At 39.3% G+C, this 21,586-nt stretch overlaps 1 protein-coding gene across 1 annotated transcript in view; it reads right to left on the bottom strand.

Moving 5' to 3' along the window:
- LOC112262663 (zinc finger matrin-type protein 4-like) overlaps positions 1-21,586 on the bottom strand; it is a 197,164-nt gene that overhangs the window by 164,368 nt on the left and 11,210 nt on the right. The window contains exon 2 of the mRNA XM_024438336.2: positions 5,433-5,534. Within this exon, the coding sequence (XP_024294104.1) occupies positions 5,433-5,534 (102 nt within the window). The remainder of the gene's footprint in view (positions 1-5,432; positions 5,535-21,586) is intronic.

Below are 21,586 nucleotides of genomic sequence, written 5' to 3'. Positions count from 1 at the left end.
AGTTGAATTTACCCCAGGTGGACTCCAATCAAGTTCTAGAAACATCAAGGATGATCAATGGAAACAGGATGCACCGGAGCTCAATTTCGAGTCTCATAGCAAAGGGTCTGATTACTTATGTAAATAAGGTATTTCATTTGTTATTTTTAATACATTTTTTTTCAATTTTATAATAAGGCAGTAATCTAACACAATTTGGAAAAAGTCAAGGGGTCTGAATACTTTCCGAATGCACTGTAAATCAAATCAAATATTTTATTTGTCATACGCTTCGTAAATAGACTAACAGTGAAATGCTTAATTTGGAGCCCTCCCTACAATACAGAGAAAAATATAAACAATAGCTGGTTACCCAGAAATGACATTATTGAGATCAAAACGGCTGCATTGGACCTTTAAAATGACTACAACCAAACCTAAAATGTGTAGCTTGCTAAGAATCATTGTCACAAAAACTGGACAATCAGGGAGCATCAAAAATTCCAAAAGCGATGTATAGAGGACTATTTTTAGCAAATTTTGATGGAAAGGAAATATAACCTTTAGACCTTGAAGCCTGAATGAGGCCCGCGGGGCAAAATAAGTTTGACACCCCTGGACTAAACACATATTCTGAACATATCATCATCCTCATTTAAACCCAATGGAACGTCATTGCACACAGTTTGTCTCATATTAACACAGACTATTCAGAGAATGAGGGATACAACTAAATAATTATAATAATCTAAAACTTTATCAAAGTATATACAGTACATAATATTTCAGTGCTATCAGAAATAACAGTATCAAGTGAAACTTCGTTCAAAACGTTCAGCAGTATAGTTGCTACCGTAGCAACCAAATGAAACTGAACTCCAACAACATCAGCAGAGCTGGGGCACATTGGAGAAGATGGCCAAGACCACAAGTTGAGTGAGTGAGTGAGTGATGAGCAACCTCCGTGACCGGTCAGGTGTGAGCAAGGCAAGCACTCTGATTAATACTTAAACTGCATGAACAAAGACTCAAATGAGTCCCTTCAGCTCCTAATATTCCTGATGTCCATACAAATGCACCATGGGCCTTGCAGTGTAGTCAGACGCTCTGTTCTGACTGTTGCAGTGAGTGAAAGGCAACATCTGTAATAAAGATGAACCAAGTTACCTCCCAAAAGGCAGCCACTGCGCTTGGAGTGGAATGAAACAGGTGCTGGCATACATTGTAATTTGAAAGAGTCTGTGTTCATATTTTCTAAACATTCAATGAGGTGTTGGTAGTCAAGCAGAAGAAAATGCAAGGCAGCTGTACTCTGGCGAGCACTGGCCAAACTAAAGCAATGGGGAAACACTTCGATAGAGAACCTCTTCTGCAATATCTCTGACAAACCAGGTGGTGGTCCTGGAAAGCAATGGGGCCAGACAGTGTTTGCTGTTCGTCAGCACTTTAACTAAATAATTAAGAATATTTGTGTAAAACCAGGTGAGTCATGTGCCTGACATTTTAAAACTGCAGCTTTCTGCTCTTTGGGATTGCTGCTGCTGAGCGGCTCTGACTGATACAGAACAAACAGTATGACCTAAGCCTTGGTTATTAATGGTTGAATCGTCTGGTAAGCTGTCTCTCTCATCCCTAAATGACTTGACAGACTAACATGAAAGTCGGCCGTGCACAGCAGGTGCGTCGCGAGTCGTCCTATCGCCTCTCACCACAGAACGTCGGCCATCATTTTCTGTTCATTTCCAGACAATAATACATGTTGAATCGCCATAGTTTGTTGACACCCAGCAGGTGATCTACTGTACGACTGATGTTCATTATGATGGGTCGTGTCAGTTCAGACTGGCGGGAGACGAGCAGACCTACTGTAGTGTACTGTAAGTGAAGAGTATTTCCAAAATTATATAAAATCAACTAATTTTGAAGTGCTTTTTAATCCGATATGAATGCTTAGGGGTGTTCTCAGTTTGTTTATTTATAGATATTGTGTATGAAAATGTGTTTTTTTGCAAAGCGCTATATATCCATTGTTTTTTAAATTGAATGTTCATATCCTGCATATTTGACTGTGATATGTGATTATTCACCTAGCTATCTTAAGATGAATATATTTACTGTAAGTCGCTCTGGATAAGAGCATCTGCTAAATTACTAAAGTGTAAATGTTTTTCATAAAGATCTCATATTACTGTATTGAATCAAAAAATAATTTTATATATACATACATACATATATATATATATATATATATATATACACATATGCCATATATATATATATATATATATATACACACAGTGCCTTGCGAAAGTATTCGGCCCCCTTGAACTTTGCGACCTTTTGCCACAAGTGGGACACAATCATGAAGTGGAACGACATTTATTGGATATTTCAAATTTTTAACAAAGAAATCAAAAATCAAAAACTGAAAAATTGGGCGTGCAAAATTATTCAGCCCCCTTAAGTTAATACTTTGTAGCGCCACCTTTTGCTGCGATTACAGCTGTAAGTCGCTTGGGGTATGTCTCTATCAGTTTTGCACATCGAGAGACTGACATTTTTTCCCATTCCTCCTTGCAAAACAGCTCGAGCTCAGTGAGGTTGGATGGAGAGCATTTGTGAACAGCAGTTTTCAGTTCTTTCCACAGATTCTCGATTGGATTCAGGTCTGGACTTTGACTTGGCCATTCTAACACCTGGATATGTTTATTTTTGAACCATTCCATTGTAGATTTTGCTTTGTGTTTTGGATCATTGTCTTGTTGTCATTTAGGTCAACATTGGATCATTCAGAGATCCTCACTGAACTTCTGGAGAGAGTTTGCTGCACTGAAAGTAAAGGGGCTGAATAATTTTGCACGCCCAATTTTTCAGTTTTTCATTTGTTAAAACAGTTTGAAATATCCAATAAATGTCGTTCCACTTCATGATTGTGTCCCACTTGTTGTTGATTCTTCACAAAAAAATACAGTTTTATATCTTTATGTTTGAAGCCTGAAATGTGGCAAAAGGTCGCAAAGTTCAAGGGGGCCGTTCAAGGTCAAACGTTTTCTGTAAGTCTTCACAAAGTTTTCACACACTGTTGCTGGTATTTTGGCCCATTCCTCCATGCAGATCTCCTCTAGAGCAGTGATGTTTTGGGGCTGTTGCTGGGCAACATGGACTTTCAACTCCCCCAAAGATTTTCTATGGGGTTGAGATCTGGAGACTGGCTAGGCCACTCCGGGACCTTGAAATGCTTCTTACGAAGCCACTCCTTCGTTGCCCGGGCAGTGTGTTTGGGATCATTGTCATGCTGAAAGACCCAGCCACGTTTCATCTTCAATGCCCTTGCTGATGGAAGGAGGTTTTCACTCAAAATCTCACGATACATGGCCCCATTCATTCTTTCCTTTACACGGATCAGTCGTCCTGGTCCCTTTGCAGAAAAACAGCCCCAAAGCATGATGTTTCCACCCTCTGCTTCACAGTAGGTATGGTGTTCTTTGGATGCAACTCAGCATTCTTTGTCCTCCAAACACGACGAGTTGAGTTTTTACCAAAAAGTTATATTTTGGTTTCATCTGACCATATGACATTCTCCCAATCTTCTTCTGGATCATCCAAATGCTCTCTAGCAAACTTCAGACGGGCCTGGACATGTACTGGCTTAAGCAGGGGGACACGTCTGGCACTGCAGGATTTGAGTCCCTGGCGGCGTAGTGTGTTACTGATGGTAGGCTTTGTTACTTTGGTCCCAGCTCTCTGCAAGTCATTCACTAGGTCCCCCCCGTGTGGTTCTGGGATTTTTGCTCACCGTTCTTGTGATCATTTTGACCCCACGGGGTGAGATCTTGCATGGAGCCCCAGATCGAGGGAGATTATCAGTGGTCTTGTATGTCTTCCATTTCCTAATAATTGCTCCCACAGTTGATTTCTTCAAACCAAGCTGCTTACCTATTGCAGATTCAGTTTCCCAGCCTGGTGCAGGTCTACAATTTTGTTTCTGGTGTCCTTTGACAGCTCTTTGGTCTTGGCCATAGTGGAGTTTGGAGTGTGACTGTTTGAGGTTGTGGACAGGTGTCTTTTATACTGATAACAAGTTCAAACAGGTGCCATTAATACAGGTAACGAGTGGAGGACAGAGGAGTCTCTTAAAGAAGAAGGTCTGTGAGAGCCAGAAATCTTGCTTGTTTGTAGGTGACCAAATACTTATTTTCCACCATCATTTCCACCATCATTTGCAAATAAATTCATTAAAAATCATACAATGTGATTTTCTGGATTTTCATTCTCCATTTTGTCGGTCATAGTTGAAGTGTACCTATGATGAAAATTACAGGCCTCTCTCATCTTTTTAAGCGGGAGAACTTGCACAATTGGTGGCTGACTAAATACTTTTTTGCCCCACTGTATACACACACAGTACATACACACCGATTTGTACAGTTCTTTATAAAACAAATGTAGGCTAGTTATTGGTTACATTTACTTATTCTGAAAGTGAGGCAGATATATAGCATTTTGTTAAATAATTCCCGCCCATGCTGAAACATGAGGTAATTGTGGCGGATGAATGGCAAGACAATGGATCTCAGGATCTCGTCATGGTAACTGCATTCAAATTTCCATTGATAAAATGCAATTGTGTTCATTCTGTAGCTTAAGCATCCCCATACCATAACCACCACGCTGTCTGCCATCTGCCTGGTACAGTTGAAACCGGGATTCATCAATGAAGAGCACACTTATACAGTGTGCCAGAGGCCATCAAAGGTGAGCATATGAAGACTGAAGTCGGTTACGATGCCGAACTGCAGTCAGGTCAAGGCCCTGGTGAGGACGACACGCACGCAGATGAGCTTCCCTGAGACGGTTTCTGAACAGTTTGCGCAGAAACCCACAGTTTCATTAGCTGTCTGGGTGACTGGTCTCAGACCATCCCGCAGGTGAGGCAGCTGGATATGGATGTCATGGGCTGGTTACACGTGATCTGCGGTTGTGAGGCTGGTTGGACTTAAATCCAAATTCTCTAAAATGACATTGGAGGTAGCTTATGGTTTAAAAATTAACATTCAATTCTCTGGCAACAGCTCTGGTGGACATTCCTGCAGTCAGCATGCCAATTGCATGCTCTCTCAAAACTTCACATTTTAGCATGGCCATTTATTGCCCCCAGCACAAGGTTCACCTGTGTAATGATTATACTGTTGAATCAATTTCTTGATATACCGCACATGTCAGGTGGATGGATTATCTTGGCAAAGGAGAAACACTCACTAACAGGGATGTAAACAAATTTGTGCACAAAATTAGAGAGAAATTAACTTTTTCAGCTCATGAAACATGGGACCAACACTTCACATGTTGTGTTTATATTTAGTGTAATTTATTTAAACAATACAAGTTAATTTACCTACATTTCTGAATTGACATATAGCGTTTCTGAATTAAGCTCTTCAAGTATTCCGTACCTCGTAGTGGGCGATCCTCTGGGACTCGGAGATGAGCTGAGCGCTGCACACTTTGCAGTAGGTGTCTGTGAAAAGCCCTTGGTCCACTTCTGTAGACTTCATCTGGTGGGAGAGAGGAGAGACAAACAACTACATGAAATGTAACACTGGGTTGGGCATTTTTAAATTAGGAACTTTAAAATAGCACAGAATATAATAGGCTTGAATGGATCAAGTGCAATGAAGGGACATAATGGAGCAAGTAAATTATAATGTAATACTAAGATAGATAGTTGATCAGACCTGCTTCCATTAGAGAACTCACATTGCAAATTTGGGAGCACTCACATTCATCTCATCAATGTTGTGGAGCCTTCATTAGGCATGGCAGATGAGCAGAGAAGTCAAGCAGGTATAAACTATGGCAACACTTTAAGCATTAAAACAAATCTAGAAAAATTTACTGATTATAATACCTGGTTACTTAAAAGGGGCAATCTGAAGCAATATATATTTTTTACTTCTAATTTAGTGATACATATCCATTGATTCTTGATGAAACGTATTCATAACCCTTGACTTATTCCAAATTTTGTTGTGTTACAGCCTACATTCCAAATGTATTCAATTTTTCTCACCCATCTACACACAATAGCCCATAATGACAAAGTGAAAACATGTTTTTGTACATTTGAGCAAATTTATAAAGAATGAAACACCCTGAGTCAATACATTTTAGAATCACCTTTGGCAGCATCTACAGCTGTGAGTCTTTCTGGGTTAGTCTAGGGGCTTTGCACACCTGTATTGTACAATATTTGCACATTATTCTTTTTTTATTTTTCAAGCTTGTTGATCATTGCTAGACAGCCATTTTCAAGTCTTGCCATAGATTTTCAAGCTGATTTAAGTCAAAACTGTAACTAAGTCACACAGGAACAATCTATGTTATCTTGGTAAGTAACTCCAGTGTATATTTAGCCTTCTTTTTTAGGTTATTGTCCTGCTGAAAGGTTAATTCATCTCCCAGTGTCTGTTGGAAAGCAGACTATCCTCTAGGATTTTGCCTGAGCTTAGCTCTATTCCATTTATTTTTATCCTACAAAAACTCCCTAGTCCTTGTCGATGACAAGCATACCCATAACATGATGCAGCCACCAGCATGCTTGAACATATGAAGAGTGATACTCAGTAATGTGCTGTATTGGATTTGCCCCAAACATAAAGCTTTATATTCAGGACATAAAGTACATTTCTTTGCCACATTTTTTGCAGTTTTCCTTTCGTGTCTTATTGCAAACAGGATGCATGTTTTAGAATATTTTTATTCTGTACAGGCTTCCTCCTTTAGATTAGTATTGTGGAGTAACTACAATGTTGTTGATCCAGTTCACAGCCATTACACTTTGTAACTGATTTAAAGTCACCATTGGCATCATCCTTCCTCTCCAGCAACTGAGTTAGGAAGGATGCCTGCATTATTGTATTGACTGGGTGTATTGGTACACCATCCAAAGTGTACTTAATAATTTATTCATGCTCAAAGGGATATTCAATGTCTGCTTTTTTTATTTTTACCCCATCTACCGACAGGTGCCCTTCTTTGCAAGTCATTGGAAAACCTCCCTGGTCTTTGAGGTTGAATCTGTGTTTTGAATGCACTGTTTGACTGAGGGACCTTACAGATAATTTTATGTATTGATGAGGTATTGATGAGGTAGTCATTCAAAATCATGTTAAACACTATTACTGCACACAGAGTGAGTCTATGCAACGTATGATGTGACTTGTTAAGCACATTTTTACTGCTTAAATTAATTTTAAAAAAGCTTTTTTTTGTGGGATACACATAAGGCAATTCTGGGTCTTGTGGCATATTTTGGTGAAACTATCCCCAATTCAATGGAATTGCAACCCTCTGCATGCACAGTACATTCTTCCACCACATGTACAGCTGATTCTCAAGATCTTGCACACTAATGAGATGCTTTTGAGCCCACACTATTACACTGTCTGAGCCAAGGACTACTGCTTTCTGGAAAGTTTTGATTACAATACTGGGTGGGGTGAATATATTTTATATGACATACATGATTTTTGTTGTTAACTAGTAAATAGTAGCCTACAGCAAAGTGTGTTTAAACTATTTCTAACTTGTTAACAATTTCTGTTAGTTTTTGCTACATGTGGGTTTTAGCTAACCTGAGCCTGCTAACTGAGGAGTGTTAATTCACCTGTTTCCATACATGTTTCATTTTAAAACATTTATCTTACAAAGGAGTTGTTTAATCTTAACTGCTTAACTATTTATCTGTACATGAAATTGTATGTTGTTCTTTTACAAAACTATTTTTTTTTACAGGAAAATGCCACAGGTACTATCTGATGTGTGGAGACGTCTCACTGCAGCTAATGTAGAAGGAAAAGCTGTGTACATTTGCAAATACTGTGCCAAATCATATGTGAAGAATGCAGCAAAGTCACAGAATTATCTGGCCAAGAGCATAAAGTTCCCTCAGCGCTCACAACAAGCAACCTCTGACAAAAGTCCCTCTACTTCTATTTGAGGAGAAAATTATTAATCAAATACCGTATTGATAGCAACAGCTCATGGTTCTCCTGAAATCAGAAGGTTTTTTTGAGTCAATGGAGGAATGTAGTCAGAGAAATGCTGATGAATTTCTTGCTCGAGCTGTGTATGCAACTGGTTCATCTCTGATGCTCACAGGCAACGTGTATTGGAAGAGATTTCTAAATGTTCTTTACCCAGCATACACACCTCCATCCACTCATTTCCTGGATGCAGAGTTCAACAGAGTTCAAGTGAAGGCCAAGCAAATCATAGAGAAAGCGGCCATCTCTGATCGGTGGTGGAATGTTCGTGGACATGGAATAATTAACTTCTTGATGACAGGGGGCAGTATTTTCACGTCCGGATGAAATGCTTGCCCACGTTCAACTGCCTGCTACTCATCCCTAGAAGATAAGATATGCATAGTATTAGTAGATCTGGATTGAAAACACTCTGAAGTTTCTAAAACTGTTTGAATCATGTCTGTGAGTATAAACTAACTTATTTAGCAGACGAAACCCTGAGGACAAACTATTCAGATTTATTTTTTGGGGTCACTCTCTTTTCAATGGGGTTTCATTGGGAATCGAGATTTCTAAGGGACATTCTTGCAGTTTCTATCGCTTCCACTGCATGTCAACAGTCTTTAGAAATTGGTTGAGGTTTTTCCTTTGTGTAATGAAGATGAACGGCCATCTTGAACGAGGGTAACTTGAAGTGTACTGTTAGATAGAGGCGCGTGACCAGAAAGCTAGCTACAGTTTGTTTTCCTCCTGTATTGAACACAGATCCTGACCCCTCCTGTCTCAGCCTCCAGTATTTATGCTGCAGTAGTTTGTGTCGGGGGGCTAGGGTCAGTTTGTTATATCTGGAGTACTTCTCCTGTCCTATTCGGTGTCCTGTGTGAATCTAAGTGTGCGTTCTCTAATTCTCTCCTTCTCTCTTTCTTTCTCTCTCTCGGAGGACCTGAGCCCTAGGACCATGCCCCAGGACTACCTGACATGATGACTCCTTGCTGTCCCCAGTCCACCTGGCCGTGCTGCTGCTCCAGTTTCAACTGTTCTGCCTTATTATTATTCGACCATGCTGGCCATTTATGAACATTTGAACATCTTGGCCATGTTCTGTTATAATCTCCACCCGGCACAGCCAGAAGAGGACTGGCCACCCCACATAGCCTGGTTCCTCTCTAGGTTTCTTCCTAGGTTTTGGCCTTTCTAGGGAGTTTTTCCAAGCCACCGTGCTTCTAGACCTGCATTGCTTGCTGTTTAGGGTTTTAGGCTGGTTTCTGTACAGCACTTTGAGATATCAGCTGATGTACGAAGGGCTATATAAATAAATTGGATTTGATTTGAGATCATCCCGTCTTCAATTCTATTGATTATTTACATTACAAAATACCTAAAGTTGTATTACAAAAGTAGTTTGAAATGTTTTGGCAAAGTTTACAGGTAACTTTTGAGATATTTTGTAGTCACGTTGCGCAAGTTGGAACCGGTGTTTTTCTGGATCAAACGCGCCAAATAAATGGACATTTTGGATTTATATATCGACGGAATTAATCGAACAAAATGACCATTTGTGATGTTTTTGGGACATATTGGAGTGCCAACATAAGAAGCTCAAAGTTAAGGCATGAATTATATTTTTATTTCTGCGTTTTGTGTCGCGCTTGCAGGGTTGAAATATGCTTCTCTCTCTTTGTTTACTATGGTGCTATCCTCAGATAATAGCATATGTATTTCATATCTCAAAATCATAAAAGTCATGGGATATACAGGGTCAACATATATGATCACCACTTTTGATGTACAGTTACAAGATGACATGACGTCAAACCCAGGGTTGTTCTGAACAGAATGAGTCTATTTTTGTTGATTTTAAAAGAAAGAAATGCTGCTTGTCACACGCACCTGAATGCACTCATGAGTCCTTTCTACGCGTGACAAAATTAGGATCTGTTTCCTTGAATTGCCTTGCGAAAGCCTAACACTGTAAGATTGTATTTATAACTTCGCTATTCATGTTGGCAATAGAACAAGATTTCAAATCACACCCACCTGACCCAGATTTATAATGGATTGTTTGTTAGATTGCGTAAACAACAACAGTAACTGTGTGATGGCGGGGATGCAAGGTTGTGTTCCAAATGAAACAACTATGTGTGCTTGCTCTAGTACCTTATAGTTGAAGACTCTTCTTTGAGTCATAAAAGTGTATTGAAATTGCTTAGGATCTATGCACACTTTGGAGAGGTGGGTGGCCACTTGGAGACACCAGTTAGTCCTCTCATATGTTGCACCTACCCACATTTTCCAGGAATAGTCATGTTACTAAATGTATTCAGAGTACCTTCTGATTCGTTATCAACAAATGCAGCAAAAAGTACAATAAATGTCAAACGCACAGAAAATCAATAGTAATGTTTGGATTCAGTCGTGTAAGGTGAACTGTTGTGTACTCAACTTTGGTCTCACTAGTTTCCCATTGTCTACAAACTGTTCCCTTTCAATTGCTACCATGGTTATGCATATGCTTTTAATATTTCCTCTGTAAGAAACATTTCAATTTACCCCTATCCATATTGGCCAATTCCCACAAGTGTAAAAGGCTAAAAGAGAATATCACCACATACTTAAATAATACAAGATAAATAATAATACAAGACGAATCCTAACATTAAAAAAACATATCTTATGTATGTAATGTCTTCTTTATACAAAAGTTTGGACATATTCAGTTATTTGTCCCTTATTGGCATCTCCAAATCACTAGCCTTAAATAAAACAAATAGGCCCACATAACACTGGTTTTGGAAAAGCCTTTGGGTATGTGTTGTCCTACAGGAAATAGCAGGTGAACAATCTAGGAAAACTTTTCTGCCTTAGGGTGGCCCATACATCGCTCCTTTTTCTCTTTCTATCCAGGATTATGTGTAAATAAATCATGAGCCCATTGGATGGAGACAGATCCTCCAGATGATTTATTTGTGTAGCCTGCCCTGGAGTAACAGGTACTGCAGATGAATAAAATAAACAATAAGCAAGGTGAGGAGGAGTGAGGAACGTGTTAGAGGACAAATGCAAAAAGCTATCTCAGTAAACTCCTCAATACTTTCTACTTTTACACATTTTAAGATTCACATTATTTAATTCACATTGATTTGCCTGGTTGTCATCACTGGACATTTTTGTTACCATTGAACTGTTATTTTACTCTTTTGCACATGTATTTTCATAACTTGCCGTATGAATAGTACAATAAAGTACAGATAGTTTGGTGAAGTGTGAATAGTGTGGTAGTGTAGGGATAGGCATTTGCCAGCGGATGTGTTTCAGAGCTGAAGGACAAGTTGAGGATGCAGGAAAAACAGGATATACACGTAAGATCTTCAAGTAGTAACGTCAAAAGAAAAGGCCCAGCTCAACCATCGGAGCATAAATCAATGTCACGCTGATAGGTTACTTAACTTCACTTGAGATACCTATAAAGCAAGCAATCAAACAACTTTGAACCATACCAAACAAAAGTTCAGTCTAAGCTGTTCAACGTTGAAGTGATCTGGAGTGAAGTGGGGTGGTTGGCCAAATTAGTTCACACCCTGCATTAGTGTCCTTTTCTCATGATCATGGTGACCTCAGGAGTTCTCCAGGGGGTCCATTTATAAACCGTGCGTACTGTACAGACAAAATATACCCCAAAATATCTGCCAGTTTTCCCACAAAAGTTGGCATTTAAACTGAACTTGGCAGGGGAATGTCCTTAGCTTCACGAAAACATTAGACCATGCGTATGCACTTTTTTCTAGAATACTTCTAGTTGAAGTATTCTTTTGCAAGCAGGCAAGCATGTATTTTTTGCAAATGGGGGGGATATATTTATTTTTTATCAAAATGATACAATTTGCCGTGGCTCTTTCTTTTAGAAACTGTTGTGGCCTAATTCCAATAGTTCCAAATTATACCGGTGTTATTGTTGCCATAAATGGTGAATGGAGGGTGATTTCCAGGCGGAGTTATAATGCTTGTTCACGCACTCAGTTTTAGGACGGGTCTGATTTATAATGGAAAACACACATACTGTATATGTATGGCATGCAGTTTACAAATCTCAATATTTTTTGACTTACGGATTCTTTTCAGAAATTGCGTATTCTTTTCAGAACTGGCAGGCCCTACAATTTGCCAAACTAGCCATTCAAAGTCAAACATAATGTTTTTTCAGAGATTTATTCTGCATAATAAGTCCTACCCTACAATCACATTACTTTAATAATAATTGATTGGATTTATATAGAGCTTTTCTACCAACTTAGGTACTCAAAACGCTTTACATAGTAAGGGGGAAACTCCAACACTGTAGCGGGGTGCGTAATTGGCGGCAGAGAAGTCAGGCGCAGGAGATCAGAACTGGGTAATAACCAGAGATTTATTAAGCAAAACCAACGGCATCCAGAACAACAAGATAAATAGGCACAAAAATAACCCGTTGTGCGCTCACGGGGAAGGTGCACAAGCACTACAATAAACAATCCCATACAAAGCTTTTGGGGGAACAGAGGGTTAAATACACAACAAGTAAATGAGGGAATTGAAACCAGGTGTGTGGAAAAACAAGACAAAACAAACGGAAAATGAAAAGTGGATCGACGATGGCTAGAAGACCGGCGACGCCGAAAGCCACCCGAACAAGGAGAGGACCCGACTTCGGCGGAAGCCGTGACAAACACCAATGTGTGTCACGCATGGCGACCATCTTTGTGCCAGAACGCTCACCACATATCAGCTATCAGGTGGAGAATTAAGGAGTGATATACTCCAATTAGGAATGAGGGGGATGATTAGGTGGCCATGATGGAATGGGGCAAGGTTGGGAATTTACCCATGACACCAGGGTTAACACTCCTACTCTTACAATAAATTTCATGGGATTTGTTATGAGCACAGAGAGTCAGGACATGCATTTAACGTCTCATCCAAAAGAATGCACACTCTGCAGGGCAAAGTCCCCTTCACTGCCCTGGTACATTGGGATTTCTTTAGACCAGAGGAAAGAGTGCCACCCACTGGACCCCCAACACCCCTAACCACAGCATCTGGTCTCCCATCCAGGGGCAGATCAGGACCGACCCGGTTTAGCTTCAGAGACAAGCCAGCAGTGGGATGCAGGTTGGTATGCTGATGTTAACATAGATATTTTGATTATCACTTTAAAATTACTTGGATATTTTTTTTTCACTGTAAAATAACAGTGATAGAGAATATATATATTTCTCAGTAACATAACTTTCTCTAAATCTCTGGGTTTATGTAAGAGTCTATTTTAATCTGAGTAACCCTTACTCTTCCATTTGAATTATCCCATTAATGCCAAGTACAGGATTATTTTGTTCCAGACTGCCTTTTCACCTTTTGGCATTTTGTGTCGCTTGTTCTTTAAAATAATGTGACCTTGGCACTGAGTTCCAGAGGGCAGCACAATGCCTGTAAGCTGTTATCAGTGGAGAGAGGGAGGGAGGCTGGCATTCAGAGCTCCTGTGTAGAGGAGGGGAGGGGCCAAAGCACCAAACTGACAGGATGAGGATAAAACCCAGTGTCTGAATGCTGCAGCTCCAACCAACAAACTAATAGGGGAAGAGCAGAGGAGATTGAATAAATAAATCAGTGCAACCTCCGCTCAGGAGCCCACATCGACATCAACATGTGCTGCCGAGTCACACTGGGCTGTCGTCTAGGTGCCCCCCCCCCCTGGCTGAGGAAAGGCCTGACGCTGCACTCATTCATTCACCAGCTACATAGGAAGAGAAAACACAACTGTCATGAGCTAGCCAATCTCTGTCTGTCTCTACTTCGTTCTCCCTCTGTTTCCCTGTCCTCTCTCGCTCTCTCTTTCTATCTATATGCTCAAAGATCTCTCTAAACATACAGAAATTAGGCTTTACATTTCACAAGGAATACGATGCTTGGAAAGCCTCGGAAATGTGTATATAACAACTAGAGTGTGGAAATAGGTTAGGAAGATGGAATGGAACTTTTGTTGAACTGAATAATTGATTGAAAACGTGAGTCAACAGTTCCGTGTAAATCATTCAAGGTGTTCAGCACACTGCTCTAACTTGGTCATTAGTGGGTTTAGGAGAGAGTGGTACCTCTATAATTCATGACCAAAAAAGTTCGTGCATTTGTTCAAATCATTTAACTAATTTATCTTATATAACACTTTGAATGTAACTTCAGTTGTTGACTGACCCAGACTATTCATACATTTTTGTTTTGAAATAGTTACATCTTCTGAAATGGTTACATTAGTAAGAAATGTAAACATTTTATGAGCTCAAAAAGTAATCTTGTCACTGAATAACATTATTGAGCCTTGAATACAGCATTGTTTCAAAATAGCTAAAACGAAAAGACTAATGGAATACCAATTTTCATCTCCCTCCTCCCCCCCCTTCAAATCGCTCCCTAAGAGCGTAAGAGCAGGTCAAGTGCTACATTTGCTCTAATGGAGGAGAAAATATGAATATGCAGTCACATTACTGTCACATAAATCAATCCCATCCATTCCAAGAAACTCCTAACATTTCCTTCAGCAGACACAGTTGAAGTCGGAAGTTTACATACACTTAGTTGGAGTCATTAAAACTAGTCTTTCAACCACTCCACACATTTCTTGCTAACAAACTATAGTTTTGGCAAGTCGGTTAGGACATCTACTTTGTGCATGACACAAGTAGTTTGTCTAAGATTTGTTAACAGATAGATTATTTCACTTATAATTCAATGTATCACAATTCCAGTGGGTCAGAAGTTTACATTCACTAAGTTTACTGTGCATTTAAACAGCTCGGAAAATTCCAGAAAATGATGTCATGGCTTTAGAAGCTTCTGATAGGCTAATTGACATCATTTGAGTCAATTGGAGGTGTACCTATAGATGTATTTCAAGGCCTACCTTCAATCTCAGTGCCTCTTTGCTTGACATCTTGGGAAAATCAAAAGAAATCAGCCAAGACCTCAGAAAAAAAAATGTTGACCTCCACAAGTCTGGTTCATCCTTGGGAGCAATTTCAAAATGCCTGAAGGTACCACGTTAATCTGTACAAACAATAGTAAGCAAGTATCAACTCCATGGGACCACGCAGCCATCATACGGCTGGAGACTGTTAGAACTGTTCGGCCATAATGACCATCGTTATGTTTGGAGGAGAAAGGAGAGGCTTGCAAGCCAAAGAACACCATTCCAACCGTGAAGCACAGGGGTGGCAGCATCATGTTGTGGGGGTGCTTTGCACGCAAAATTCACCCAACTTATTGTGTATAGCTTGTGGAAGGCTACCCAAAACGTTTGACCCAAGTTAAAAGCAATGCTACCAAATACTTATTGAGTGTATGTAAACTTCTGACCCACTGGAAAAGTGATGAAAGAAATAAAAGCAGAAATAAATCATTCTCTCTACCATTATTCTGACATTTCATATTCTTAAAATAAAGTGGTGAACCTAACTTGCCTAAGACATGGAATTGTTACTCGGCCTAACTGTCAGGAATTGTGAAAAACTGAGTTTAAATGTATTTGGCTAAGTTGTATGTAAACTTCCGACTTCAACTGTAGCTGCTAATTACCCAGAGTTCAGAGCAGTGTAGTGTGAGGGTCCATGTTAAAGGACACATGACAACCAACATAATTTTTTTTTACCTTTATTTAACTAGGCAAGTCAGTTAAGAACAAATTCTTATTTTCAATGATGGCCTAGGAACAGTGGGTTAACTGCCTTGTTCAAGGGCAGAACAATAGGTTTTTAACTTGTCAGCTCAGGGATTTGATCTTGCACCTTTCGGTTACTAGTCCAACGCTTTAACCATTAGGCAACCTGCCGCCCCACGCTACCTGCTGCCCCACATGCTCCTATGAACTTCACCTGTTCATAGGAGCATGTCAAAAACATACATTTTTCACCAAATTTTCCACCCTAAAAATGTGGAATAAGCAAAGGCTTTGATTTCTGGTAAAAACAACAACATTGAAAAACACAATGTTGAAGTAAAGACCCCTGCCAACTAATATCAACACATATTTAGTTTTGGATCCATTTTTATTGAAAATAATCATTGCCTTGTGCCCTGTAATTCTCTTACCAACAACCCACATATCTTGAAGATTTTTCTGTTCTCTCTCGCTCTCTCATGAGGATGAAGGATAATGAAAGTTCACAGAAGTAACAAGTAAAATTAGACCTATCCATTAGTTAGTGTTTTTACTGATAACACATTTTGTTTATGAATTATTCAGTTATTAAAACTTGAAATTCGGTAACGGAATTTTTTTCAATTGAATTGGCTACAATGGGAAATCATAGTAGTCACAAACAACATGTGGGGGTCACAAGTTTGGACAGCTCAGTTCAGTACTGTACAGTAGAGTAGAGTTCAGTACAGGACACAGTAGAGCACACTAGAGTACACTATAATGTACAGTACTGTATGATACTCTGCTTTACTGTACTGAACTCTACAAATCTCTACGCGAATGTATACTCGACTGTAATCTACTGAGCTCTACCGCGCTGTACTTTGATGTCCAAACTTGTGAATCATAGACGTCTATGATTGGTTTCAGATTTGGTCCGGTCCAACCAAATATGATCTCGTTTGGGGCAAAAGCTGATTAAAATAATAGCCATTGTTAAGAATAATATCCCAATATGCAAAGGAGGATATTGCATATTTGTACCTATTCAGGATACATCACCATGAAGAGAATGACATTCATATCCATAAATAAGCATTTCTGTGTAGTAAGTGAGAAATCTGAGTCTCGGCGCACTCTCTCTGGCTAGGCTGCTGGTTGTCCTGCAGCGCTGCGTCCCAGCTGAGCTCATTACCATTGGCTGTGTCCAGTGATTCTATTTCTATGTTTTAGGCTGCAGGGATTCGTGGCAGCACATCAGAGCAACACAGAGGAGAATCCAGAGTGAGAGGGAAGGCACTGAGGAGGAAGAGACTGGATTGTAGCCTCTTACACTAATCAGAGGTATTACTAGGCCTATAGACAGACAGGTTGTGTACACTGCTAGACAACTCCCCAGCTGAAAACTTTGGCTGAGAAAACTTCATTTTAAATAGTCTTATAAGACCAGTGTGGTTCTTTCAATGATGCTCAAAGGACAAACAGCCCCCCAAAATCTAAATCTTGAGAAATGTACGATTGCAGGATGGCAAATTGACATACTTCAAACAAATATAAACATTTGTTCCTGAGGGAGGTTTGTATACCGTTTTTCCTCGACTACCTAAGCACCTTTGTCTAAACAGAATTCACTTTTTCGAAACAATTAACACTCAGCCCAAACTGAAACAATTTGGCCAAAATTACACATTTCACTTTCAAAATTCATTGAGAATCAAAATATTAAATACATGACACAAAGTCATCTACCTCCATCAAACAATACAACTTGCTATCTAATGAAAAGTTATTTAAATCAATCATTACACAGTGGCCCAATAAATACTAACTACACTATCAATATACCCTAACATGGTGAACCCTCTTTTATATATCTGGGCCATTTGTTTATACTATAATTATAGTATGCAACATAAAAGGCAAGTACACATTATCACAGCATGGGCTGCATCATTTTTTTCTAAAATGATTTTACCAGATGACCAACGAAGAAGGAATGTCACTCAAGAGCATGAATATCCAGAAACAAAATGCTTTATTTGACCTTTTTCCATTTTTACTGAGAGCAGAACTATCTTCCTCTATGGGCCCCTCTGCCTCTGCTTTGTCCTTGCCCTCACGAGGCCTCTTCCTTGGTTCATTCTTGGAAACAGCAACTCAGAGGTGACCTCTTATGCATGATTAAAGACAGATTGCTGATTGCACAATTGTTCAGAGGTTTTACACACGTGCAGAAGAGGTTCACATTCATGGAAGTAATTTGCATCAGCGGTGACCAAAATGTTTTAATTTTGTTTGTCATGATTTACTCAACTGGAGTTTTGCGTCATTTGTGGAGAATTGTATTTACTGTTTTGAAAAATGTGCTTAGCATTTTCATGTGTGAAAGCAATGAGAAATGACTTACAGTTTTGCAACAAAACAAAATACTGTTGTGCTCATTAGGTCATGATGGAGATCAAGTGGACCCCAGTTTCAAATGTTATTTGAGAAGATAAAGCTGTAAAATGTCGGCAATTGTATAATGTGCTAGATCTTTTTTCTAACACACTTCATTAATGGAGAGGATGGGTTACAACAGACTAAAATCTTTCCAATGGAAGATAGTTCAGGTCAATGCGTTTCATTTTTAAAAGTTGAGCGAGCTTCCAACCACTCTGATTAAAGGAGAATATTATAGTATTCTAATGATTCCAGATCACTTTCATGGGGAAAACCCTCAGCAATAATACATAGACCTATTTAGCAGAACATTACAACCACACTTTGTCTAGCAGGGTTGATTATAAATAATCAGCTGCTTATCCATTCCATATTATAACTAATAAAACAGCCAATTCATTATTACAGCATAATACATGATGGGCATTATTACGGATGAAAGAGATGGGCTCAATAGCGCTGGATAGAGTTACAATTACTGTAACATAAACAGCTCCTGGTGCCCATGGATAGCATAGGGTCAATTCTGTCTGAATTGAGATCAAGCCAAGAGATGACTTGGACAGCAACATGATGAGATTCCTACGTAGGAGTACTAGTGATAACTCAGAGCAGTAAACAGGCATTTTGGTGTCAGAGCTGTGTTATAGGTTCCAAACTACCCAAGACATTTAGGAGGTTGGGTAAACATATTATCTAAGGAACAGACTCCACCACAGGAGGTTAGTGGCACCTTAACTGGGGAGAACGGGCTTGTGGTAATGACTGGAGCGGAATCAGTGGAATTAGCAAACACATTGTTTCCAGGTGTTTGATGCCATTCCATTGGCTCCCTTCTGGCCATTATTATGAGCCGTTTTCCTCTCAGCAGCCTCCTGTCATTCATTGTCTTTGAGAATGAACAATCATAAAATGAATACTGAATGGAGAGTTAAGAGATACTTGATACATTTTAGTTTGTATTTACATAACGTCCCGGCTAGGACAGCATAATTACTGTGAAAAGACAAAAAAAATGATACTTTTCTCTTTGTTTTCATTCAGTAAACGCAAAGCACGCATTCATCCAGATACACCACAACACAAATAATGGATCTGACATCAGTTATAACTACCAACTGCAGAAACAACACATCTCGGAGTTAGACAGGGTAATAAACCAAGCAAATAACCAAACTTTCCAGCTTTGCACCTCAATTCCAGCAGGTCCTCATTAAGTTTTTTCTCAAAGGTTCTCACAGTTGATCATTTATTTTATTCCACCATATTCCCTCAAAAGTCCTCATATTTACTTGAGGTAAATATCTTAGCTGTATTTAGGAGTAAACAGAATGCTGAAAGATGATGTATTCAAGCATCTCCCAACGCAACAAGAATCATTCTAAAGCCCCAAAACAGAAGTAATCTTAGTTTGCAAATGAAGAAAGGTTGCCTTTGGCTAACTGTTGCTATGGATAAATCAGCAATGCCCTCCAAAACGACAATCTAGCTGTCTGTCCAAAACTTGTTCACTTTCTCTACAAATTGAGACCAATAACATCTTGATGAGGCTGACTATAGTAGAGTGGTTGTGACTGGAGAGAGAGTGTGACAGAGTGAGAGAGCAAAATAGAGAGAGAAAAACAGTGTGTTAGCATGTCATACAAGCTCACTTTAGCAACTGAATTAATTCAGAGATTTGATTATTAGAGCTCCTGGACTGAGGCTAAAATACTAAAAAAGCCAGACACAGATAGGGAACCACATCAGAGAGATTAACACATACTGGAGTGGTAGGAGGGATTGTTTATCATACAGCTATACTTAAGTCAGAGTTTAAAAAACAGCATGTAACACAAACAATTACAAGTAGGCTAATTACATGTGTACTACGATTTCTTTATCATCTCCGCCACTATTTATAAATGATCTACGTCATACGGATTCTGTAAAAAAACATGCACTTTAGTCTAAAGGACTTAAATGATTTTAGCTCAGTAAATAGCGCTCACCTCTCCATCCCAAGAGCTTAGCGAAGGTCAGACAACGGCCTGGCTTTATCAGCCTAATAGAGTGCATTGTGAGCATGCATATAAATCAGTGTTTACATTATAAGCAATTATGAATACAATCCTCTACAAACCAGACTAACACCAACAAAGAGCTTAGTTCATGAGCAATACTATAACACTACCACTGTGTTATCTATCCAATTACAACATAGAAAAATACCAGCTCTGCAAAATAAACTACACAAGGGGCTAGAGTTTCTCTTGATTTCCACCAATAGGGAAAGACAAATTGATAACTACATCTGCAACCTCCCTCAGTAGCTAATAAAACACAACTAGCCAAGGAAATTGACAGTTGAACTGAAAGCAGGGGGACTTGCCAGACAGTTTAACTGAAGCTACAGCTGCTTAGCCTCTCCTCACCTGGGTTGATCTGTGAGGATCATGAGGCTGTTTGTCCAGTACTAAGGATGTACATCTTTCCATTTCAAGAACAATTCCATACGTATCTAGATACATGAGCTCTGACACGATACAGGAATGTTGTAGTTTGAAACGATTCGGTGCGACTCCTGAGTGAATCGATGCACTAACATGTTTTGCATAAGCACATTCATTTTCCATTCTAAATTGAAATCTGCTGCTGGTGGAGCTCATGAGCCTGGACCTTTCTAAGCTGGATCTGTGTGTATGATGCATGTCTATGGTGTACAGTATGTATTATGTAGGCATCTGATCTGAACCATAAGGGAGACTGGGCATCCACCACCCCAGTACCACTATTAGACTGGGGGGCAATGTACCCCCATCTTCGCAGATAGTTTGAGCTAGTAATGTATACATATTTATCGTTTGACAATTATCTATGACATAAGTAATGAATATATAGCACCACTTTGGCTACTGATATTCCCTGGTGCTGGGAATATCAGTATGACTAGTAGATCAATGACTGTCAACACAGTTACATGCAGGAGAAAACGCATCAGTAGTCACAAAAGATACTGCATGAACTGCATGAACAATGAACACTTCTATTTTAATTTAATATAATACATAAATAAAATCTATTTAGTCTCAAATAAATAATGAAACATGCTCAATTTGGTTTAAATAATGCATAAACACAGTGTGGGAGAAGAAAATAAAAGTGCAATATGTTACATGTAAAAAGGCTAACGTTTTAGATCCTTGCTCGGAACATATGAAAGCTGGTGGTTCAATATTCCCAGTTTTTCAATATTCCCAGTAAAGAAATATTAGGTTGCAGTTATTATAGGAATTATGACGCGTCGACTATTTCTCGCTTTACCATTTGTATTTCATATACCTTTGACTATTGGATGGTCTTATAGGCACTTTAGTATTGCCAGCTTAATCTCAGGAGTTGATAGGCTTAAAGTCATAAACAGCACTGAGATCAAGCATTGCTAAGAGCTGCTTGCAAACGCAGTAAATTTTGAATGAATGCTTACGAGCCT

Source organism: Oncorhynchus tshawytscha, linkage group LG12 (genome assembly GCF_018296145.1).
Source record: "Oncorhynchus tshawytscha isolate Ot180627B linkage group LG12, Otsh_v2.0, whole genome shotgun sequence".
NCBI lineage: Eukaryota > Metazoa > Chordata > Actinopteri > Salmoniformes > Salmonidae > Oncorhynchus > Oncorhynchus tshawytscha.
The sequence above is the reverse complement of the archived record's forward strand: the minus strand, read 5'-3'. Positions and strand labels throughout refer to the sequence as shown.